Genomic DNA, 26,128 nt, shown 5'->3' on the forward strand with positions numbered 1-26,128 from the left:
GTGTGTGTGTGTGTGTGTGTGTGTGTGTGTGTGTGTGTGTGTGTGTGCGTGCGTGGAAGACACAGCCAGAGCGGCGGTAGGGAGAGCCTGAGACTCAGGTGTGGTCAGATGGGCTTTGAGGAGCGAGGGTGCAGTGGAACTGAGGTGGACAACTTTCCAGTCATTTCATTTTGTTAAAACCACCTAAACACACATACATTGTATGTCCAGAGAGTAGTATAGCTTTCTTTCACTGAGAGATTCGCTTTTTGTTTTATTTCATCTCATATTTGATTGCCATAATCTGTAGCCCTGGCATATTGTCAGTTATGTATTGATCTGATTTATCTCTTTACAGATTGATGGCCTTGCTCACACAAATGCCATATCATATAGACTAAATAATAAGCAGATCACCTCACTGAGACAGTTAAGCCTGTAACTCTGGTCCAGCCGAAGGAAACCGACAGTTGCTAAACCGCGCGGCTGTAATTAAAAAAGGATAGCAATGACGCACCTTTCTTGCGCAATCAAATGTGCAAAAGCGCAACAGTCGCTCTACCCCAGAGCTTCAAACGCAGAGGTCGAGATTTCCACGGTCATCTTCTTGAGACCACACCAAAATGAACGGGAACACACTGTTCATCCCGGGTGAAACCTGAGTAGCCTGAACTGAACTGAAAATGAAGTTGGCTGATGTTACCTTTACCTGAAGACAAGGCGGAATAGGGAGAGGGACAACAGAGAATGACAAAGACGTTCTCAGAGTAAATTAGTTGAGTATCAATAACATAGATGATAGTGCATGTTGTAAAGCGCATGCGCAGGTCACCACTGTTGCTTTAGTTTAGGATGGTTGGTTACAATTTGTTCCCAACTATTGTAGCTATTTATAGGCCACAATTTTTATTTTTTATTGCTTAAATCTGATATGACCTGAGTTAGAACCATCAACAACCACCAGGTTAAGTAACTGTAGTGGTTAAATACAGTAATTTGTTTACACCGGATAATTCAGTACGTTGTAGATTATGTAACAGGTAAACCGGGCCTTGGTAACCCTTTACCATTCACACTGCTGGAGACTACATGCGCTTCTATTAATGACCTAATTTAAACCGAAAAGGAAAGCAATAAAATAAAATTCAACGTTTTATAATTAGTCTATAATGACACGTTTTCTTATATTTCCATATGCCTTATCATATATCAAGCTCCTCCAGACAAACATATAGGCCTAGCCTATAGGCCTAAACGTTTTGGGTTTTGCTTGCCTGCCCTCATATTTATTTAGGCAAATGCGTTGGTTGGGCTATGTTTAAACCGGGAACTACAGAATAAAGACCGACCCGCTGCAACAAACAAACGGCCGTGAGTTATTACATAAGTCCTGGTGACATAACCTCTGAGCGCGAGCTCGGGACGACAGCCAGGGCGCAAAGAGCAAGCGGGTTGAAACCGGAGTAGCCTGAACTGCTTGTACAAGGAAGTTCGTTGTAAAAATGAAGTTGGCTGATATTATACTCACGTGAAGACAATACGGAATATGGAGAGAGAGTGACAACAGAAAATGACAAAGACGTTGTCAGAGTAAATGAGCGTACTGACTCTAACAGAGATGGTAGTGCAAGTTTTAAAGCGCATGCGCCGTCCCTGCCTCTAGAACAGCAGGTAGTTCTATATATTTAGAAATAAAGATCCAAAGTTTTTGAAGTTATTTATGGTGCATTGCATACTAAGTGCATAGCAAAACGCGCGGTAGAATAGACAATAAAAAGGGGTGTGTAGACACGCTTGTCCCAGGAGTGTGAAGTGGCGTAGTGTGTGTCAGAGCCAGGTGCAAGCACACGCAGTTTGTTTTGACGGGGGGAGTTATGGAATATGAGGAGCCCGAATCACTCGAACACATCACTACAGAAGAACCAATCAAAAGAGGTGAGATATATTATCTTGATTATTTATAGGCTAGGCCTAGTGTATTCATGTGTAGGCTATGGTAGGCTAGGCCTAGTCTATTCGGTCATTTACATTTCACAAATGTCAATTATTTGCAGATGGAATTATTATTGTTTTAGCTATACATTGTGGATTGGGTGAAATGAAAGGTCACAGGTTTGCATTATAAATGAATGCACATTTAAAGGTGAATGCATGTGTATGTGTGCACATTGCAATATACTCTGTGTGTGTTTGTGTGTGTGTGTGTGTGTGTTCTTGTGTGTGTGTTCTTGTGTGCGTGGATGCACATGTATGCACACACACAGACACACCTGTTTGCCAGTCTAGAGCATTGACTATTGTGTAGCGGGAGCACACCTAGGGATGACAGAAGTGCTGTATGAGTGTTGGTATACAGTCACTGCCCCCTTCTCCCTCTCCTCCCCTATCACCCTGTCCCCTCCTTTAAGAGAGCCTCATTCTAATGCTTATCTCTCCCCTCTCTCCTCCCGTTTCTCTCTATCTTTATCTCCTTCTCTCTTTTTATCTCTTATCTATCCCTGTCACTATGTCTCTCTCTTACACATTAGTTGTCTCGTTCTCTCTCTCTTACCCCCCTCACTCTGTCTTTGTCAGATCACCAAGGCTCCCTCCCTCCAAGTTCTTTCTCTGCCTTCCCCCTCACATCCTCCACTTTCTCATCCTGCCTCATTCACTCTCCCTCCTCCCATCTTCCCTATCCCTCACTCTTTTTCTTCTTACCCCATTCACTCTCCTCCCCTTCCACCCTACCGCCTCCCTCTCTCTCCCCCCTCTCATTAACTCACCTCTCTTCTGTTGTCCACCTGATGGTGTAACTCTTGCTCCTTGAGCATAAACATGGCAGTAATCCTCTATAAAACCAGGGATTAGCTCTTAGCTGTGTTGGCCTGTTTTGGGCCTGCTGCATTTCCCAGCACTGCACAGTCTAAAATCGAACCATGGCTTTCAACTTAGATTCCTTCAGTCTCTATCACACGTACTCCATACGTCATTCATGAAATGACGTCATCCTCCAGGCCTAAACCACAGGTGTCAAACTCATTCTATGGTGGCCGAGTGTCTGCGGGTTTTAACTCCTCCCTTGTACTTGATTAATCAATGAAGGTCACTGATTAGTTAGAAGCTCCACTCACCTGGTTGTCTTCTCTAGGTCTTAATTGGCCACAAATTGAAATTCAATAACAAGAACCAGCAGACACCGGGCTCTCCATGGAGTGAGATGGACACCATAGCTAAATATAGGCTACAGCATCAGATGGATATTTTCATCTTTATTCCCTACATTTAACCAGGTCTGGCTGAGAGGGTGCTCTGATACAAATATCCTGCAATGATGCCGCAGTTGTCCTCTAGATACTTATCTGGCTTTAGAACACATTAAAACCCTTTCTCACGGTGCCGTGACACTGCATATTACTCTCTCCGTTACTCATTGACAGGACATCATGATAGCTATACACTTCTGCACCAGAGAGCTACTCTCTTCTATACTGTGTACATACATGCAGGCACACACAAACACGCACACTCTCACACACACGTGAATGCACCAGCAGTCGCTCCCTTATTACATCACAGTGTGTGTGGAGAGCTGATAATGTGTAACATGCAGCGGTGATCTCTGTGTTCTTCTGTCACTCTCCAGCCTGCAGCTGCTATATCTCCATACAGACTAGGATAGAGAGACGGGGAGAAGAGAAACCCTGGAAACCGCTTTTAAATAGCGCCGTCTAAATCTTAGCAAGACTTCCATTGTTAGATAAAGTATTGATTGAAAAAGACAGAATGCTGCTGTTTGATTGGATTGAGAGAGCAAGGGAGATAGACAGATACGGAGAGAAAGAGAGCGATAGAGAGAGATAAGATGGGGCGGGTTGGTATTGATGCTGACAGACCAGTCTTTCTGAAAAGTAGAGCACATTGAGGAGTTAGAAGAAGAAAGCGGTTTCCATTGCCTTCATGTTGGTCTTGTGTAACATGGCCTCTTAGTCCCCACACTGTGGCTTGGGCTGATACTCAGTGGCATGGGTCAGGTGTCACTGCAGTTCTCACTGGAATCAGATCATTAGCACTTAGGTTTAGGATTTAGGTTAGTTTGGAATCACATGAAATTGACTCATGATCCGACAGCATGACGTTCTTAGTCCAGTGAAGGTTGAAAAGCGACTCAAATCCTTACTTTTTGCGTACAATCGCAAACGGCAGTGTGTGTGTCTGCGTTTTCTGAGTCTCAAGTGTGTATGTTTTCTGTGTGTGTTTGTCAACTGCTCTGCTCTCACCAGACCTCTGTGTTCTGCTTATGAAGCAAACGTGATTTGATGAGGAGGGGAAACGGAGGGAAGCAGTGAAAGCCGCAGCAGACCTTCTCTACCCCAGACACAAAGACCCAGGCTACCTCTGCCTCTGTCTGCCTCCACCCAGCGATGCTTATCTCCCCTGCCCTCTCTCAACACACACGCACACACACTAAAAATACACACCTCAGCTTGGAAACAACCCCCACACACACATACACACACCCAGTCTAATATGAACTTTCTCACAATTGTGGTCAGAAAGCTAGACTCCCACCTTCCTCCACTATAACTGTGTCTGTCTCTTACTTACCAAGGTGTGTGTGTCTGCGTGTGCCTGAGAGAGAGTTCAAACTCCATCCACACTCTGCTTGTGTCAGCTCCTACTCTCCCAACTGTCTCTTTTTCAAGGCTCTTCCACACCAATTAATTTCATACAACAGACACTATAAATACATCAGGCCCTGTGTGCAGAGGCCCAGCATCATCCTGGAATAGATTCAGTTCTCCTCTGTTGTGTCAGAGAGACATTGACTCAGTCCTCCTCTGTTGTGTCAGAGAGACATAGACTCAGTCCTCCTCTGTTGTGTCAGAGAGACATGGACTCAGTCCTCCTCTGTTGTGTCAGAGAGACATGGACTCAGTCCTCCTCTGTTGTGTCAGAGAGACATAGACTCAGTCCTCCTCTGTTGTGTCAGAGAGACATAGACTCAGTTCTCCTCTGTTGTGTCAGAGAGACATAGACTCAGTCCTCCTCTGTTGTGTCAGAGAGACATAGACTCAGTCCTCCTCTGTTGTGTCAGAGAGACATAGACTCAGTCCTCCTCTGTTGTGTCAGAGAGACATAGACTCAGTCCTCCTCTGTTGTGTCAAAGACATAGACTCAGTCCTCCTCTGTTGTGTCAGAGAGACATGGACTCAGTCCTCCTCTTTTGTGTCAGAGAGACATGACTCAGTCCTCCTCTGTTGTGTCAGAGAGACATAGACTCAGTCCTCCTCTGTTGTGTCAGAGAGACATGGACTCAGTCCTCCTCTGTTGTGTCAGAGAGACATAGACTCAGTCCTCCTCTGTTGTGTCAGAGAGACATAGACTCAGTCCTCCTCTGTTGTGTCAGAGAGACATAGACTCAGTCCTCCTCTGTTGTGTCAGAGAGACATAGACTCAGTCCTCTGTTGTGTCAGAGAGACATAGACTCAGTCCTCTGTTGTGTCAGAGAGACATAGACTCAGTCCTCCTCTGTTGTGTCAGAGAGACATAGACTCAGTCCTCCTCTGTTGTGTCAGAGAGTCATACACTCAGTCCTCCTCTGTTGTGTCAGAGAGACATAGACTCAGTCCTCCTCTGTTATTTTTACATTTGAAATGTAACCTTTATTTAACTAGGCAAGTCAGTTAAGAACAAATTATTATTTACAATGACGGCCTACACCGGCCAAGCCCGGACGACGCTGGGCCAATTGTGCGCCGCCCTATGGAACTCCCAATCACGGCCGGTTGTGATACAGCCTGGAATCGAACCAGGGTGTCTGTAGTGACGCCTCAAGCACTGAGATGCAGTGCCTTAGACCACTGCGCCTCTCGGGAGCCCTATTGTTATTGCCAGAGAAACATAGGCTCAGTCCTCCTCTGTCAGAGAGACCGAGATGAGCCCAGTTGGGAGTGAGTGGGATGATAAGGGACATGGGGCTGAAGCTACAGTAGAGCATTGAACTAAGATGTGAGAGAGGAAGTGTGTCTTGTGTTCAAGCAGAATTTAACTTCTATTTTCTTTGCTACAGGAGACACTGTGTCCAAGAAGACTCATTTGAGTAAGTGTTTGTGTGTGTTTGGTTATGTGTCAATATGCTTGTCTGTACATGCCCATGTGTTATGTGTGTGCTAGTTATATGAGCATGCAGTGTGGTTATGCCAGGATCGCTAGTATTTGCACACGTTTGCACCTGTGCTGAAAAATGCGCATGCACACACACCACACACACACAGGTTTATCTGTGGTGCCAACATCAACATTATAGCTCTGTTATGCACCTGTGGTACTTTGTGTAGACAGTATTCTCCTGTTTGCTGGATTTAGGTTTGGAGATAAACTCTATATTGGTATTCTGGCATCTGGATGCAGATGGTATCAGATAGCATCTCCTTCACATGTGGTGGTGTTTCTGGGCTGTTTCTGCTCCTGACTACAACACACCTGTTACTTTTGAGTGGAGGGAGAAAATTGAAAAATGTTTGGTCGGTTTTCATGATACTAGTTTTCACTTTGAATAATAATCATACGGATGATGGAATGTGTATCATCAGAGAGCTCTCTCTTTATTGGCTGTTTCAGATGTCAGTCCATACTCAATTGGCTAGTTAGGCTGTCACTTTGTGCTGTTGGTACAGTCCTATCCTCTTGACGTGTTAGAGAAGTACAGTATATGTCCTTTCATGCCAATAAAACTTTTTTGTATTTCAATGTATATTTGAGGGAGATAGAACGGTGGGTACAGAGAGGGGTTAAGGCTTTGAGGGTGACTAGGTGAGTGGGTTACGCACAACAAAGAACGGGAAAAAATTACCGTAAGAAAAGAGAGAGAGCGAAAGGGGAAAGGCCCTCTGTCTTTCACACGCACACACACACTGTGTGACTGACAGAGCGCTTGAGCAGTGACTAGCGGAGACTCTGAGGCCTAAACATGCTGTAGGTGCACTAAGATAGTCACTCTGCAAGAGAAAGGACAGACCGAGAGAGAAGAGAGGAAAGAGATCAAGAGAGTGACAGTGACAATTTGACAGTGATTGTGAATTGAGGGTGAGGGTGACAACAAGAAAGAGAGAGAGAAATAAAGTTTGTGAAAGTGGGACAAGAAGACTGAGAAGTGGAGTGAAGATGATGCGAGGTAGGAGTGATGGCCTTGATTTAATGTGTGTTACTCTGTACAGTACCGTATCTGTGTGTTTGAGAGAGAGAATGTATACTGTACTGTAGCCTACATTTGAAGTATGTTTGTTTGGCTTTTTTTCGTCCCCCATTCTCCTTCCGTATTCCTCCAACTCTTCAAGTACAGCAACAGCAACGTATCCGCTCACAGTCATATTCATTTGTAAACTCAAAACATGATCATGTAAATATCTGTTTCAGAATGATGATAGTTGTGTTTCAGCCTGTTGGCATGTCCAACATCATCACCAGATTATGCTCCTGTTTCTTTCCACAACCTCCAACAACTTGACTCTGTAGCTGCTTTGACATTTGAGTCATTTAGCTGATGCTTTTATCCAGAGCCACTTACAGGAGCAATTAGGGTTAAGTGTCTTGCTCCAGGGACAGGTTTTTCAGGGGGTTCAGGGGCTCGGGGATTCGAACAAGAGGTTAAGAGCCCAACTCATAACCGCTAGACTACCTGCCCCCCCAAGTGTCTGCTGATTTTTGTTCTAGTTTTTCTAGAAGCATAATGGAGTCAGAATAGAACCGTTTCGTCTGATTCTACAGGGCTGTAGAAGTGATATAATGTAAACATCTATTTTGATAACACTCTTTAAAATAATGTATATATTTCAAAACATCTTACACAGCATTATCCCTTATTGTAAAAATACACCAGTGAGGTAGTTATAAAATGTCAAGGTGGAAGTTGGGCCTAATCAGTCTTCAAAATATTTGGTCGTTTTTGTCTAAATATGTAAATGGTTAACTATGACTACTTGTTTAGGTTGTTTTGAAACCAAATGAGGGATCTTTGAAGCCTCTCATTGGTTAGTAAGTGGGCACTAGGACATTTAAGTGTCATTACTGTGGTCGTGGATACTGTCCTGATATGACTAAGTATTTTACCTGCTTATGTTTCAAAGACTTAAATTACAGCAACACATTTCCATGTTCTCTCACTACCACTCACACAGTCTGTGATGTGACACATGAGAACTACCACTCACACAGTCTGTGATGTGACACATGAGAACTACCACTCACACAGTCTGTGATGTGACACATGAGAACTACCACTCACACAGTCTGTGATGTGACACACGAGAACTACCACTCACACAGTCTGTGATGTGACACACGAGAACTACCACTCACACAGTCTGTGATGTGACACACGAGAACTACCACTCACACAGTATGTGATGTGACACACGAGAACTACCACTCACACAGTCTGTGATGTGACACACGAGAGAGGAACAGGGACTGTGTATGCAGAAGGGGAGAGAGGAACAGGGACTGTGTAGGCAGAAGGGGAGAGAGGAACAGGGACTGTGTAGGCAGAAGGGGAGAGAGGAACAGGGACTGTGTAGGTAGAAGGGGAGAGAGGAACAGGGACTGTGTAGGTAGAAGGGGAGAGAGGAACAGGGACTGTGTAGGTAGAAGGGGAGAGAGGGATAGGGAGTTTGGCATGAGACCGTACTGTGTTGTGAGATGGTCCTCTCAGAGCATCCTCTGCACCAGTTTCTATTCACGCATCCATATGGCGCCATAGGGACTGTGTAGACACACACACACACCGTAGCACAGCTGCCCCTCTGTGGTTGGCGCCTCAGTGTGTGTGTGTGTGGTAGTGTGATATACACTGAGTGTAGAAAACATTACCAGGTGAAAGCTACCAACCCTTAGGTCACTTGTTAAATCCACTTCTATCAGTGTAGATTGAGGGGAGGAGACAGGTTAAAGAAGGAGTTTTAAGCCCTGAGACATGGATTGTGTGTGTGTTCCATTCAGAGGGCGAATGGGCAAGTTAAAATATTTAATTGCCTTTGAACAGAGTATGGTAGTAGGTGCCTGGCGCACCGGTTTGTGTCAAGAACTGCAATGCTGCTGGGTTTTTCACACTCAACAGTTTCCCGTGTGTATCAAGAATGGACCACCACCCCAAGGACATCCAGACAACTTGGCACCACTTTGGGTAGCATTGGAGTCAATATGGGCCAGCATCCCTGTGGAATGCATTCGACACCTTGTAGAGTCCATGCGCCGACAAATTGAGGCTGTTCTGATGGCAAAGGGGGTGCAACTCAATGTCAGGAAGGTGTTCTGAATGATTTGTACACTCAGTGCATATCTCCTGTGTGTTTGTCACTGAATATAACATGATGCAGATGTCATTTCTAATATTACACACACTGGGTTCTAATTTTAATGTCAAGGAAGGAGAGTTTTCACCTTAGCTCCTAAACCCTGTTAGAATAATTAACACAACTGTAGACTGTTTTACAATGATGACATTACTTAAATACAACAGTGAACATTTCTGCATTTCAAATCATTTTTCTCTGAGAGTGGCCCACCACCATAGCCATAGGCTTGGTTCAGGCGGCGTTCTCCGTTCACAAACACGAGTCTGCTGATGCTTCTGGGGGATTCCTGTTCAGATTCCTGTTCTCTTACTTCAAAAGACTTTCCTTACGCATACATACAGCTGCACACACATACACACTTCCAAAGCACCTCACTTTACTTCAAAGAGTTGATACCAAAATTTGAAGTAACACATTCACCCCCAAACATGAGAAATGAAAGAGAGCAGTCACACAGTCACACGGTCACACACCCATCACCATTACTTGGTTTACCTCACAACTCATTATTGTTCCCCTTGGACTCAGTCTGGGGTTCAAAACAGCCTTTCTAAAATGCTTATGTTGAAATACGTAAGATGTCTTTGTTATTGATTGTGAAAATTTCCGTTTTTTTTACTCACTAGAGCCACAGTTCTTCTAACCAGACAGCATGGTATTAGTCACAAATTACACTTTCCAAAATAACTATTCAGAGGCTCCACTCAAAACACATTCAGTGTGATGCGTATCACTTCATTGAAGATATAGTCTTCAAGCTTGTCATGTAGAGAATTCTCATGGCAATACTGTAAAAAAACGGTGTTATTTATCTAGCATTATCTTGCATAAAAATGTTGTTTTACACTATCTCTCAAAGCGCTTTCAATTGTATAGCTCCCACATCCACTTTCAATATAGCACCCACCTGGGTGATGCACAACTTCCATTTTGAGGCATACTGTCCCCACATCAGCTATCACCGCTCAATAACCTACCAATAACAAATACCTTACATTAAATGGGTCTCAAACGGCACAAGAAACTTCAAAATATACATAAATTAAATGTGTCTTAAATTCCAGAGATTCCTTTACTAATTAAGTTATATTAGTATTATAAATATGTTATAGCACATTTACAAAAGTTTTAATTGTAAAGCATTAAGAGCATATTAAGGTTAAGTGTGATGGATACGTATTTGATATTTACAGCATATATAATTCAAAGTCTCAGATGTTTCATTTAAAGTCATTTCATTCTAATTATGATATTTGCTTCTATATTTTGTCATGTTTCATATTAAGGTTTTTCAAATGTGGAATTGATTCATTTATAGCAAATTGTTGAAATCTACCAAGAAGTAAGTAACATTAAGGATCAATAATCACCCTAAATACATTTACATTTATAGCTATTTTATTCTTTGATCATATTTAACCAACATTTCTGATTCCCTTTGGAACATCTTTATTGTCATACTTGTCCAGATACTGCTTGTCAGTAATAAGAAATGTATTGATATGAATAAAAAATCATATCAAGTAATCGTTATCTACACCAACATTTTTTGACAGAAAAACATGAGTTATTTTTGGTTGAAACATGTCAGTGTGACGTCAATTAGATTGGAGATTTTATTTCAAAGTATTCACACAATGTTCCAATGTTATCTCAAGTAAATCTCTTACTCTCTAAGGATAACCGTATGCCCTGTGTTCTCTTTGTCATGCATCTGTATGTTGGAGGGTGTAATTCTGCGGGGTGTTTCCTGTGGAGGAAAGTTGAGGTTTTTGTCCGTTTACAGAGCAGAGTGCAGAATGCTGACAGGGGACTTTATACAAAGACAAGGGAAAGGTGCTGAATGGTACTCGCTGCTCATGTCAGAGATATTCAACCCCTTATGAAGGACAATGGACATTTAATATAAAAGGCCCTTTTTTATTAGGCTGCATAGCCTCTGATAGTGGCTTTCTACTGCCCTTCTGCGTTAGCTCAATGAACCTTGTCGCGGAAACCATCACAACCTCACTGTATTTGATTTGACTCTCGCTTTATGTATAATACAGTGCCTTCAGAAAGTATTCACACCACATTTTGTTGTGTTACAGCCTAAATTATAAATTGATTAAAGTAAAATGTTTTGTCACCGTCCTACATACAATACCCCATAAAGTCAAAGTGTAATTGTGTTTTTTGACATTTTTACTAATTCATTAAAAATGAAAAGCTGAAATGTCTTGAGTCAATAAGTATTCAACCCCTTTGTTATGGCAAGTCTAAACAAGTTCAGGAGTAAAAATGTGCTTAACAAGTCGCATAAGTTGCATGGACTCACTCTGTGTACAATGATAGTGTTTAACATGATTTTTGAATAACTACCTCATCTCTGTACCCCACACATATAATTATCTGTAAGGTCCCTCAGCCGAGCAGTGAATTTCAAATACGGATTCCACCACAAAGACCAGGAAGGTTTTCCAAGTATTGACTCATGGGTGTGAATACCCATGAATAGTTGAAGTCGGAAGTTTACGTACACTTAGGTTGCAGTCATTAAAACTCGTTTTTCAACCGCTCCACAAATTTCTTGTTAACAAACTATAGTTTTGGCAAGTCCATTAGGACATCTACTTTGTGCATAACACAAGTCATTTTTCCAACAATTGTTTACAGACAGATTATTTCACTTATATTTCACTGTGTCATAATTCCTGTGGGTTCAGAAGTTTACATACGCTAAGTTGACTGTGCCTTTAAACAGCTTGGAAAAGTCCAGAAAATGATGTCACGGCTTTAGAAGCTTCTGATCGGCTAATTGACATCATTTGAGTCAATTGGAGGTGTACCTGTGGATGTATTTCAAGGCCTACCTTCAAACTCAGTGCCTCTGCTTGACATCATGGGAAAATCAAAATAAATCAGCCAAGACCTCAGAAACAATTGAAACCCTCCACAAGTCTGGTTCATCCTTGGGAGCAATTTCCAAATGCCTGAAGGTACCACGTTCATCTGTACAAACAATAGTACACAAGTATAAACACCATGGGACCACGCAGCCGTCATACCACTCAGGAAGAAGACGCGTTCTGTCTCCTAGAGTTGAATGTACTTTGGTGCGAAAAGTGCAAATCAATCCCAGAATTGATTTGCACTTGTGATGATGCTGAAGAAAACAGGTACAAAAGTATCTATATCCACAGTAAAACGAGTCCTATATCGACATAACCTGAAAGGCCGCTCAGCAAGGAAGAAGCCACTGCTCCAAAACCGCCATAAAAAAGCCAGACTACGGTTTACAACTGCACATGGGGACAAAGATTGTACTTTTTTGAGAAATGTCCTCTGGTCTGATGAAACAAAAATAGAACTGTTTGGCCACAAGGACCATCATTATGTTTGGAGGAAAAAGAGGGAGGCTTCAAGCCAAAAAACACCATCCCAACTGTGAAGCACGGCGGTGGCAGCCTCATGTTGTGGGGGTGCTTTGCTGCAGGAGGGACTGGTGCACTTCACAAAATAGATGGCATCATGAGCAAGGAAAATTATGTGGATATATTGAGGCAACATCTCAAGACATCAGTCAGGAAGTTAAAGCTTGGTCACAGATGGGTCTTCCAAATGGACAATGACCCCAAGCATACTTCCAAAGTTGTGGCAAAATGGCTTAAGGACAACAAAGTCAAGGTATTGGAGTGGCCATCACAAAGCCCTGACCTCAATCCTATAGAAAATTTGTGGGCAGAACTGAAAAAGTGTGTGCGAGCAAGGAGGCCTACAAACCTGACTCAGTTACACCAGCTCTGTCAGGAGGAATGGGCCAAAATTCACCTGTGGGAAGCTTGTGGAAGGCTACCTGAAACATTTGACCAAAGTTAAACAATTTAAAGGCAATGCTACCAAATACTAATTGAGTGTATGTAAACTTCTGACCCACTGGGAATGTGATGAAAGAAATAAAAGCTGAAATAAATAATTCTCTCTACTATTATTCTGAAATTTCACATTCTTAAAATAAAGTGGTGATCCTAACTGACCTAAGATAGGGAATTTTTACTAGGATTAAATGTCATGAAGTTTGAAAAACGGAGTTTAAATGTATTTGTCTAAGGTGTATGTAAACTTCTGACTTCAACTGTATGTAAATGAGATATTTCTGTATTGCATTTCCCCAAAAATTGCAAGAATTTCTAAAAACATATTTTCACGTTGTCAATATGTGGTATTGTGTGTCGATGTATGAAAATAAATTATATTTAATCCATTTTGAATTTAGGTTGTAACCACATGTGGAATAAGTCGAGGGTTATGAATTTATTTATTTTTATTGAACCGTTATTTAACTAGGCCAGTCAGTTAAGAACAAATTCTTTTTTACAATGACAGCCTACCAAATGACAAAAGGCCTCCTACAGGGATGGGGGCTGGGATTAAAAATAAGTAAGTAATAAGTAATAAATAAAATATAAATATAGGACAAAACACACGTCACGACAAGAGCGACAACACTACATAAAGAGAGACCTAAAGCAGCAACACATGACAACATTATGGTAGCAACATAACATGGTAGCAGCACAAAACATGGCACAAACATTATTGGGCACAGACAACAGCACAAAGGGAAAGAAGGTAGAAACAACATTACATCACACAAAGCAGCCACAACTGTCAGTAAGAGTGTCCATGATTGAGTCTTTGAATGAAGAGATTGAGATAAAACTGTCCAATTTGAGTGTTTGTTGCAGCTCGTTCCCGTCGCTAGCTGCAGCGAACTGAAAAGACCAGAGACCCATGGATGTGTGTGCTTTTGGGACCTTTAACAGAATGTGACTGGCAGAACAGGTGTTGTATGTGGAGGATGAGGGCTGCAGTAGATATCTAAGATAGGGGGGAGTGAGGCCTAAGAGGGTTTTATAAATAAGCATCAACCAATGGGTCTTGCGACGGGTAAACAGAGATGACCAGTTTACAGAGGAGTATAGAGTGCAGTGATGTGTCCTATAAGGAGGATTGGTGGCAAATCTGATGGGCGAATGGTAAAGAACATCTAGCCTTTCGAGAGCACCCATACCTGCCGATCTATAAGTGATGTTTCTGTAATCTAGCATGGGTAGGATTGTCATCTGAATCAGGGTTAGTTTGGCAGCTGGGGTGAAAGAGGAGCGATTACGATAGAGGAAACCAAGTCTAGATTTAACTTCAGCCTGCAGCTTTGATATGTGCTGAGAGAAGGACAGTGCACCGTCATAGCCATACTCCCAAGTACTTGTATGTAGGGGAGGCTAATGCAATCCAGTTGTAGCCTAGGTGATTTCTGATGCTCATTGACAGAGAGGGAAGATGATGAGGGAGGGGAATAGAGATTATATGTGTATCTGTGGACTAGTGTTGCATAACATTTATCTATCTGGCTCTCTCTACAGTATTTCTTGCTCTCCCTCACTATCCCCACTCTCCCTCTCTCCTTACCAGTCACTTCTCTCTCGCTCACTGTTACTCTCATCTTCTATTATCTCTCTCTCAACTCTCTCTCCCGCTTTTCTTTCTTAATTTAGATCAGTAATTCTGTATTTTCTTCTGAATCTGGCCTATAGCTGGTTTGGCTCAAGAGATCAGGGATGGGATGAGGGGGGACTGAGAACTCGGTGTCAATAGTATCATGTCAGTAACTGTCGAGACCATATCATCATTTACTACACTGAGGAGAGATTGAAAAGTCAAGGTTGAGAACAGCAACATGGATCCACCTGCCATCCCTAGACGAGCTGCTGTTTGTTAGTGTGTAGGATGTCCCAGGCCCATAGTGCCGTAGCAGACACTACCATGGTGACTAGTCAGAGGAGAAGGAAGTGTAGGAGGTCATGTTATATTAGTTAGCTGCCATCGCTCCTCATCCGCTCCAGCAATACCACCACTGGTGCTATCAACAGATGTGGAGGAGGCTGGGTAAATGGCGGCTCTGATGAAGTTGGAGCCAGGTTAGCTGTTAGCCAGGTTAGCAGTTAGCCAGGTTAGCTGTTAGCCGGGTTAGCAGTTAGCCAGGTTAGCAGTTAGCCAGGTTAGCAGTTAGCCAGGTTAGCTGTTAGCCAGGTTAGCTGTTAGCCAGGTTAGCTGTTAGCCGGGTTAGCAGTTAGCCAGGTTAGCAGTTAGCCAGGTTAGCTGTTAGCCAGGTTAGCTGTTGATCTTAACTAGATGGATAGGCCTGCCTGGGGTAGAGATGCCTGTAACAGTTAAAGATAGGGCTGCTGTGCACATCACAGAAGATCACTGACTGGTCTTGGGGATGGAGATCTATAGATATATTTGAGAGAGAGATTTATCTAGAGGCCTGTGGTCTGTATAGGTGGAGAGATATGAGAATAAAGGACACATAGAGGAAATAGACCAATATCAGCAATGTGGCTTCAGAATAAGATGAAGAAAGAGAATAGAGAGATTGAGAGATAGGGACCAAGATGGAAACACAGTTTGCTGTGGCAGTTGCAAATTATTCCTAAGTGTTTTAAATCATCAATGATCTAATGTGGAGATGAGTCCACATCCCACACCATATGTTGTCTATGGTATTGCTGATCCTCATACAGCCCTGCAGTACATACTGGTCCTCAATCCCAAATGAATGGAAAAGATAGAAACATACATGTGTGTATGTGCGTCAACAGTGAAAGGTTGTGGGTCAGGTTGGTTTCCTGTTGTTTGAGGTTGAGAATCAGAACTGAGAGAGCAAAAAACAGAGACCACTGACACTCTCTCTCTCTCTTGCTCTCTCTCTCTTTAGCTCTCTCTCTATACAGTTTTGCAGGCAGTCACTCTACATGTTCTATCTACCCACCCATCCATTCTGTCCATCCACTATCCCATTAACATTCTCACACAATTAGTCAGTCTTCATGAAGTGTTGTTCAGTTGTTTTACTGCACATAGACAATATCATGCATGCAGTCTTTAGGGTTATAGTTTGTTACTCTTTTCAGATGTGCAGTATAGTGTGTATTCTATCAGATGTTCAGTATACTGTGTATTCTATCAGATGTTCAGTATACTGTGTATTCTTTCAGATGTTCAGTATAGTGTGTATTCTATCAGATGCGCAGTATAGTGTGTATTCTATCAGATGTGCAGTATACTGTGTATTCTATCAGATGTTCATTATAGTGTGTATTCTATCAGATGTTCAGTATACTGTGTATTCTATCAGATGTTCAGTATAGTGTGTATTCTATCAGATGTTCAGTATAGTGTGTATTCTATCAGATGTGCAGTATAGTGTGTATTCTATCAGATGTGCAGTATAGTGTGTATTCTATCAGATGTGCAGTATAGTGTGTATTCTATCAGATGTGCAGTATAGTGTGTATTCTATCAGATGTGCAGTATAGTGTGTATTCTATCAGATGTTCAGTATAGTGTGTATTCTATCAGATGTGCAGTATAGTGTGTATTCTATCAGATGTGCAGTATAGTGTGTATTCTATCAGATGTGCAGTATAGTGTGTATTCTATCAGATGTGCAGTATAGTGTGTATTCTATCAGATGTGCAGTATAGTGTGTATTCTATCAGATGTGCAGTATAGTGTGTATTCTATCAGATGTGCAGTATAGTGTGTATTCTATCAGATGTGCAGGAGGTTTCTCAGTTTCACCGCTGACTGCCCTCTCTTACGGCCTCTGGGAGATTTCTGTGGCACCTGAAAAGAGGGCACAAACACTTGACACACAGACACACACACACACACATTTCACACAATTAATTGCTGTACTGTAAACACAAGGGATTGTCTCACCGCTTGACAAACTAACTTACACACACCAGCACAAAGAAAGACAAACACTCTTCCCGAACTCTAAAATCACGATGGAATAGCGTATTTATTTTCATATGTTCTGTAATATGTAATAATGTATGATTTGTTGAATGATGAGGAGGGGGGAGGGGGGAGGGGGGGGGGGGATGGACATTCCTGGCAGTGTCAACCAAGATGAAAGACTCTATTACTGGCAGCACTATCCTTTATGAGACAGATAGAGAGAGAGGGATGGAGAGAGCGAGAGGTGAGATGAAAGAAGGATAGTCAGAGCAAAAGAGAAGCCAGTTAACCACTTGAAAGACTGAGGTTGACACCTTCACCTCCTCCTCCTCTCTCCATTCGCAAATATTCCCCCTCTACTGTTGTCTCTTCTGTCTGTCGCTGCGTATTTGATGTCATTCGGTTCATTTTTAACAATGTAAGAAATGCTAATGAGAGGAAAACAGAATATTCATTCTTTCACTCTGATTGCAACGTTTGATGACAACCAAGCAAATTGCCTCTTTTTAACAAGCCCGTATTATTGTAGCAAAGCTGCAATATGTGTGTTTGTGTGTGTGTTCATGTGAAGTGTTGTTGATTTGTTAGGGGAATGGTCAAACCTCAATGGGATAGATATACTGACATACCTGCTGAACACACACAACGCAGGTGTCACGTACACAGACCAAAAACCCGTTTTCCACTCCATATTTGTGTGGTCAACCAACTTTCTCAGTCTGATTTTGTGTTAATGTTACCTCTCTGCAGTCTAGGTTTCTCTTTCCCCTTCCTGCCCTCAATTCTCTTTACCATCATCTATATTTCACTTTCTCTTCTCCCCCTAAGTCTCCCTAAGTCTCCCTTATCTCCTTGATAGACAGTTCTGAATGGGCTCACACTTTAGTTCTGAAGGATCTGGGTTTGGACATTGGCTACATTGGCTCTGCTGGCCAACGTAGTCCACAGGTATTTGTGTTACTGTGAACTGTAATGTGTGTGTGTTAACTGTAATGTGTTACTGTTAACTGTAATGTGTGTGTTAACTGTATTATGTTACTGTTAACTGTAATGTGTGTGAACTGTAATGTGCGTGTTATTGTGTGTGTAGCTCAGATTGAGGTGATTCCCTGTAAGATCTGTGGTGATAAATCATCAGGAGTTCACTATGGAGTCATCACCTGCGAGGGCTGCAAGGTGAGACTGCAGCACTACACACCTGATTTCACTCTGACCAAGCAGACATAACAAACCGTGTGGTCAGGTGACTTATTTCCAGGGGTTTCATTGGTTATGTCAATGGTCCTCTCTCCCCCTCAGGGTTTTTTCCGGCGTAGCCAGCTGCCGTCCGTGTCCTACTCCTGTTCCAGACAGAGTAACTGTCCTATAGACAGAGCCAGCCGCAACCGCTGCCAGAGCTGCCGACTGCAGAAGTGTGTGACCCAGGGCATGAGCCGGGATGGTGAGACACGCATGCACACATAAAAAAAGATGTCTCCTGGTAAAATAAAGGTTGAATAAATACACACTTTTCAAATCACTTTACTTAAAAATATATATTTTATTTAACCTTTAATTAACTTTATATGAGGGTAATTCAACTCATCTCCACCACAAACTGTTTTTGTTTCCCCAGCGGTGAAGTTTGGTCGGATGTCGAAGCGTCAGCGTGAGTCTCTGCGTGCCGAGGTGGAGAGACACCGTCAGCAGCAGCAGCATCTCCAGGCAGAGGCCCAGCCCGCCCTGCCCTACCCCAGCAAGGCATGCCGTTTCCGGACACCCCACCTGCTCCAGGCCCCGGCTCCGGCCTACTCCTTCCCTGGAGAGCCAGAGCTGCCACCCTGCCCGACAGATGTGCTCCCCTACCTGGTGTGCTCCCCAGGCGAGTCCCAGGCTCCAGGTCTGGCCTACCAGGGCTCCTGTGTGTCTCCTGGCAGTGGGCACTCAGACGAAAGAGGTAAGGGAGTGGACACATACTGTACACACACTCGAAACACATAATCAGACTAGCACTGTTTAATATCTATTACCCTTCCTCCTTCTCACTCCCTCTTCTTAAGGGTTCGACTCCCGTCAGCCGTCTCCTGACCAGACGATAGGGATGGGAATTAGATCGTATGACCCAGAAGACCCCTACTGCCCTTACCCCCCCTCCCTGCTTCACATAGAGGAGCTGTGTGACAGTATTATGCGGTCCCATAGGGACACCAGTCAGTTCAGACTGGAGGAACTGCAGGCTCTGAGATGGAAGTTGTTCAGCAGAGAGGAGATACATACCTACCAGAGCAAGGTACTGTACCAACACATCACTGGTCTCTTACAGTGGGGCAAAAAAGTATTTAGTCAGCCACCAATTGTGCAAGTTCTCCCACTTAAAAAGATGAGAGAGGCCTGTAATTTTCAACTATGACAGACAAAATGAGGAGAAAAAATCCAGAAAATCACATTGTAGGATTTTTAATGAATTTATTTGCAAATTATGGTGGAAAATAAGTATTTGGTCACCTACAAACAAGCACGATTTCTGGCTCTCACAGACCTGTAACTTCTTCTTTAAGAGGCTCCTCTGTCCTCCACTTGTTACCTGTATTAATGGCACCTGTTTGAACTTGTTATCAGTATAAAAGACACCTGTCCACAACCTCAAACAGTCACACTCCAAACTCCACTATGGCCAAGACCAAAGAGCTGTTAAAGGACACCAGAAACAAAATTGTAGGCCTGCACCAGGCTGGGAAGACTGAATCTGCAATAGGTAAGCAGCTTGGTTTGAAGAAATCAACTGTGGGAGCAATTATTAGGAAATGGAAGACATACAAGACCACTGATAATCTCCCTCGATCTGGGGCTCCACGCAAGATCTCACCCCGCGGGGTCAAAGTGATCACAAGAACGGTGAGCAAAAATCCCAGAACCACACGGGGGGACATAGTGAATGACCTGCAGAGAGCTGGGACCAAAGTAACAAAGCCTACCATCAGTAACACACTATGCCTCCAGGGACTCAAATCCTGCAGTGCCAGACGTGTCCCCCTGCTTAAGCCAGTACATGTCCAGGCCCTTCTGAAGTTTGCTAGAGAGCATTTGGATGATCCAGAAGAAGATTGGGAGAATGTCATATGGTCAGATGAAACCAAAATAGAACCTTTTGGTAAAAACTCAACTTGTCGTGTTTGGAGGACAAAGAATGCTGAGTTGCATCCAAAGAACACCATACCTACTGTGAAGCATGGGGGTGGAAACATCATGCGTTGGGGCTGTTTTTCTGCAAAGGGACCAGGACGACTGATCCGTGTAAAGGAAAGAATGAATGGGGCCATGTATTTTGAGTGAAAACCTCCTTCCATCAGCAAGGGCATTGAAGATGAAACGTGGCTGGGTCTTTCAGCATGACAATGATCCCAAACACACCGCCCGGGCAACGAAGGAGTGGCTTCGTAAGAAGCATTTCAAGGTCCTGGAGTGGCCTAGCCAGTCTCCAGATCTCAACCCCATAGAAAACCTTTGGAGGGAGTTGAAAGTCCGTGTTGCCCAGAAACAGCCCCAAAACATCACAGCTCTAGAGGAGATCTGCATGGAGGAACGGGCCAATATACCAGCAACAGTGTGTGAAAACCTTGTGAAGACTTACAGAAAACGTTTGACCTCTGTCATTGCCAACAAAGGGTATATAACAAAGTATTGAGATAAACTTTTGTTATTGACCAAATACTTATTTTCCACCATAATTTGCAAATAAATTCATTAAAAATCCTACAATGTGATTTTCTTGATTTTTTTTCTCATTTTGTCTGTCATAGTTGAAGTGTACCTATGATGAAAATTACAGGCCTCTCTCATCTTTTTAAGTGGGAGAACTTGCACAATTGGTGGCTGACTAAATACTTTTTTGCCCCACTGTATAAATCTTTAGTCAGTCATCAGTAGTAAATAACAGTTTCATTAATAAGTTAAAAGAAGTCTGACCCCTGAAATCAAGTTTTTCATTTTATTTTTTATTTGACCTTTATTAACTAGTCAGTTAAGAACAAATTCTTATTTTCAATGACGGCCTAGGAACAGTGGGAAACAACAGATTTTTATCTAGTCAGCTCGGGGACTTGATCTTGAAACCTTTCAGTTACTAGTACAACGCTCTAACCACTAGGCTATCTGCCGCCCCAGATGTGAAGACATCTTGTTTCTCTCTTCTCCTTCTCACCTCTTTCTGGAATTCCCTCTCCCCTCACATCTCTCTTTTTCTCTTGTCTCCCTCCCTCCCTCTTCTCCCTGTCTCCAGTCAGTAGATGAGATGTGGCAGCACTGTGCCGTGAGGCTGACTGAAGCGGTACAGTACGTGGTGGAGTTCGCCAAACGCATCCCAGGGTTCCGTGGGCTTGGACAGAACGACCAGATCACCCTGCTCAAGACTGGTGAGCCGAATCCACCTGTCAATCACTACTTACTCTACTGTTCTCTCTCAAGAAAAGTCTTCCTGTAAGAAGTGCACATTGCCATTATTAAATATTCTCTCCCCTCTCTCTCTCCCTCGCTCCATCTCTCTCTCAGGTTCGATGGAGGTGGTTCTGGTCAGAATGAGCAGGTGTTTTAACACAGAGAACAGCACCGTCTTCTTCGATGGGAAGTTTGGCAGCACTGAACTTTTCAAGTCTCTGGGTTAGTCCATTGGTTCCTAGTCTTAGCTGTTGAATGGATGCTACACTGCCCTCCATAATTATTGGGACAGTGAAGGATTTTTTATTCTTATGGCTCTGCTCCAAAAGTTTGGATTTGAAATCAAATGACTGAGGTTAAAGTGCAGACTGTTCGCTTTAATTTGAGGGTACATACCACCCCCATTTTAGGGGACCAAAATTATTGGGACAAATTCATTTATATGTGTATTAAAATAGAAAAAAGTTAAGTATTTGGTCCCATATTCATAGCACGCAATGATTACATCAAGCTTGTGACTCAAAACATTTATTGGATGCATTTGCTGTTTGTTTTGGTTGTGTTTCAGATTATTTTGTGCCCAATAGAAATAAATGGTAAATAATGCATTGTCATTTTGGAGTCACTTTTATTGTAAAGAATAGAATATGTTTGCTAACACTTATACATTAATGTGGAGACTGTATAATATTTGTGTGTCTAACTTTCTGAACTTTAACCTCAAATCCAAACGTTTGGAGTATACTATCTCATATTAACTTCACCAATTGGTTCCTAGTCTTAGTGGTGCTAACTATGCTAACTGTGTTGTTGCAGGCTGTGGTGATCTGATGGTGGCGGTGTTTGACTTCGCTCACAGTGTGTGTGCCCTGAGACTGACTGAGCAGCAGATGGCTCTCTTCAGCTCACTGGTGCTCATTAACCCAGGTAAGACACACAAATGCACACACATTCTGTAAAATTATATTGTTGCAGATAATCTTAGTACAATAAAGTTATAGATCAGCAAAGTCATAGATCAGCAAAGTCATAGATCAGCAAAGTCATAGATCAGCAAAGTCATAGATCCGGTAAAGTCATAGATCAGCAAAGTCATAGATCAGGTAAAGTCATAGATCCGGTAAAGTCATAGATCCGGTAAAGTCATAGATCCGGTAAAGTCATAGATCCGGTAAAGTCATAGATCCGGTAAAGTCATAGATCCGGTAAAGTCATAGATCCGGTAAAGTCACAGATCCGGTAAAGTCACAGATCCGGTAAAGTCACAGATCCGGTAAAGTCACAGATCCGGTAAAGTCACAGATCCGTAAAGTCACAGATCCGTAAAGTCATAGTCATAGATTCATAAAGTCATAGTCATAGATTCATAAAGTCATAGATCCATAAAGTCATAGAACATAATAAGCTGATTAATGGTATAAAATTATCTATTTTATCTCTTTTAATCTTTTTTTGTGTGTATTTTTGTTTGTGTGTGTGTGTGTGTGTAGATCGCCCCTGTATTGAGGATAGAGGCAGAGTACATAGAATGAGGAGAGACTTGGAGCTATGCCTCAGCCACATGCTACGCAGAGACAACCAAGAGAGCCTTCAGCACAAAGTAACACACACAGGCACACACACACAGGCACTTGCACATACACACTCAGACACACACTCACGCATTCAAGTTTGACGGAGTAGTGAGTGGAGAGCGTTACCAGTGGTGTAAAGTACTTAAGTAAAAATACTTTAAAGTACAACTTAAGTAGTTTTTGGGGGTATCTGTACTTTACTTTACTATTTATATTTTTGTCAACTTTTACTTTTACTTTACTACGCTCCTAAAGAAAATAATGTACTTTTTACTCCATACATTTTCCCTGATACCCAAAAGTACTCGTTACATTTTGACAGGAAAATGTTCCAATTCACATACTTATCAAGAGAACATCCCTGGTTATCCCTACTGCCTCTGATCTTTCAGACTCCCTAAACACAAATGCTTAATTTGTAAATTATGTCTGAGTGTTGGAGTGTGCCCCTGGCTATCTGTAAATGTTTTTTTTATGTTGCCATCTGGTTTGCGTAATATAAGGACATTGAAATGGTTTATTCTTTTACTTTTGATACTTAAGAACATTTGAGCAATTCCATTTACTTTTGATATTTAAGTATATTTTTAACCAAATACTTTTGGACTTTTACTCAAGTAGTATTTTACTGGGTGACTTTAACTTTTACTTGAGTCATTTTCTGTTAAGGTATCTTTACTTTTACTCAAGTATGACAATTGAGTACTTTTTCCACCATTGGTGTTTACACTCTATGACATCACTGGACAGTGTGTAGAACTGTCATTGACTAGCTCTCTGTGTGTGTGTTGTCCCCAGCTCTACCAGAAGGTGTCAGTGTTGCAGTCTCTGTGCAGTCTTCATGTGCAGAAGCTGCACTGGTTCAGCCAGCGCTACCCGCTCACCGTCCACTCTGTCTTCCCTCCTCTATACAAGGAGCTGTTCACCTCCGACCTGCCTTCGGTGGACTTCCTGTGAACTCCCTCTGAACTGCACCGTACATGTTGACAGATAATTAGACAAAGAAACTTGCATACAGTAGTAGACAGACACACACACAGACGCACACAGACACACACATAGACACAGACACATACAGACACTTAGAGACACAGACACATGAGAATGCATTGATAACATGAGATGAAATTACTTTGAATGCTTCACTTGTTGAATAAATATATTTTTTTGTCATTTCAGAGAGCAATGATTTGATTTGATTAAATGATTTCAGTAGCCTATTAGTGATTGGACGTTGAAGCGATTTTCATGCAAAACAATGTTTTATAGGTTGTTGTTTTGTTTTTCCTTTTTGAGAGTGTTATTTCGTCCTTGAGATGATGTATGTTATTTTGACTCAGGGCGGCTGTTGTGACTGTTGGGGCGGCTGTTGTGACTGTATCCAGACCAGTTGCTAGCTGGTATAAATGACCATATTTAGATGATCACTATGAAATCTAATGGGTGTTTTCTGAGTTGTTTTTAAACGTGTGACTTTACAGAGTTGGCTAACCCATCAGACTGAGTACCTGAGCTATAGCCCATGGGCCCCACGGTTCAGAACCCAAACACACAGTCAAGTATATAGCTAGTCATGAACTGTGTGTGGATCGAATTTGACCAACAATCCTACGTGTCTCTATCGAGCTTTAAATGAGGCTGTGTGTTGCATTAAAACAGAGTCAGAAATCCTAGACAGGCAGAAATGTAAATATGAGTAATCTAGAACATATAAAACTTTGATGCTGGGTAATATTGCTGTAGGCCTACAGTATGTAGGCATTTGAATGACTAACTTTGGGCATGACTGTTATTGTAAACAGATTTTACAAACATTACCAGTGTGTTTCTTTAACATTCTCTCTCTGTTAGTTTGTCTCCTAAGTGTTACCATGGTGATTCCCATGGCTTCCAATAAACTGCTGATATGATTAAAAAAATTACTGGTGTTCCTGTATTGTCTGTTTTCCCAATGTACAAAATAGGATGTTTATTGCATACCAGGAAGGGAAAGAGCTTGAAGAAACATAGCTGGGGAGAGCTCAGTACATGCAGCTGCACACTGGTAGAATTGACATGTTTTAACGTCACATCTATGACAAAACACACACAGACATTCCAGCTTTGAGCCGTCCTCAACGGTGTGTGTGTTTGATTCATAGACTATCCAATGAGCTGAGTGTGTTCTATCCACATTTGTGTGTGAGAGAGCGTGGTGAAAGCGAAGTAGACCCCAGCACACTGCTGAATGCTGCGGCTGTTCATCGAGTGCAATGTCCAGGCTTGAATCATCATTTCCACTTGAGTTTCAACCGTAACTTAGTCACGCATCGATGTCATTGAGGGTCAAAATTCAACTTAAGTGGGAGTTAAGATTCACCCCTTGATGAACGTGGTCCCGTGTGGCTCAGTTGGTAGGGCATGGCGCTTGCAACGCCAGGGTTGTGGGTTCAATTCCCACGGGGGTACCAGGGTTTAATTCCCACGGGGGGGACCAGGATGAATATGTATGAACTTTCCAATTTTTAAGTCGCTCTGGATAAGAGCGTCTGCTAAATGACTTAAATGTAAATGTAACTGCAGAGGCATTCAGCAGTGTGCGGATGTCTGTCTTTCATGACTTTACCTTCGGTACCTTGTAGCTGAAAGTATCCTAGCTGGATGTGGGTACAGGACACCACTTCTTAACTGTGTGTGAGAGTGACAGTGGCTGACATTCAGCTGAGCTTTGTTGTGTGTATGGGAAGACTTTTGTTCAGTCTAAGAGTTTGTATGAGAGAACTGAAGAATGTTGTTTACTGAGCTCCCAAGGAGAAGTGACTAAGACCCGGGTGAGTTGTTAGGACATGATTAAGACAACCATTCTCTCTCTCCGCCCTACAACCACAAACGCTTCAAATCCGGTCAGAGAGGTTGCCCTGCGTTCAGGGACTAGGATCAGTCCCACACAGTAACAGTGAGAGGGAGAGTTACATGTGGTCTCTCTCTGAGTTGTTTTTTGCTGTGCTCTCTGGCCTTTCCTGGGGAATGTGTGTTCTGTTCCAGCACAAACACACA

General features: G+C 42.5%; 1 protein-coding gene across 2 annotated transcripts; it reads left to right on the plus strand.

Annotated features, from left to right (window-relative positions):
- The first annotated feature begins 1,213 nt into the window (after positions 1–1,213).
- LOC129857068 (nuclear receptor ROR-alpha A-like) lies at positions 1,214–25,005 on the plus strand. Of its 2 annotated transcripts, XM_055924983.1 has the most exons (11): positions 1,215–1,914; positions 6,032–6,061; positions 18,196–18,281; positions 18,405–18,546; positions 18,721–19,041; positions 19,145–19,374; positions 21,364–21,496; positions 21,633–21,740; positions 22,335–22,445; positions 23,009–23,118; positions 23,891–25,005. In XM_055924983.1, the coding sequence occupies exons 1-11, from the start codon at positions 1,854–1,856 to the stop codon at positions 24,047–24,049; spliced, it is 1,491 nt and encodes a 496-aa protein (XP_055780958.1). In that variant the 5' UTR covers positions 1,215–1,853; the 3' UTR covers positions 24,050–25,005. The 2 variants fall into 2 exon arrangements, with proteins under 2 accessions (XP_055780959.1, XP_055780958.1); XM_055924984.1 differs by lacking the exon at positions 6,032–6,061 and having other exon boundaries at positions 1,214–1,914.
- Positions 25,006–26,128: the final 1,123 nt, after the last annotated feature.

Source organism: Salvelinus fontinalis, chromosome 6 (assembly GCF_029448725.1).
Source record: "Salvelinus fontinalis isolate EN_2023a chromosome 6, ASM2944872v1, whole genome shotgun sequence".
Lineage (NCBI taxonomy): Eukaryota > Metazoa > Chordata > Actinopteri > Salmoniformes > Salmonidae > Salvelinus > Salvelinus fontinalis.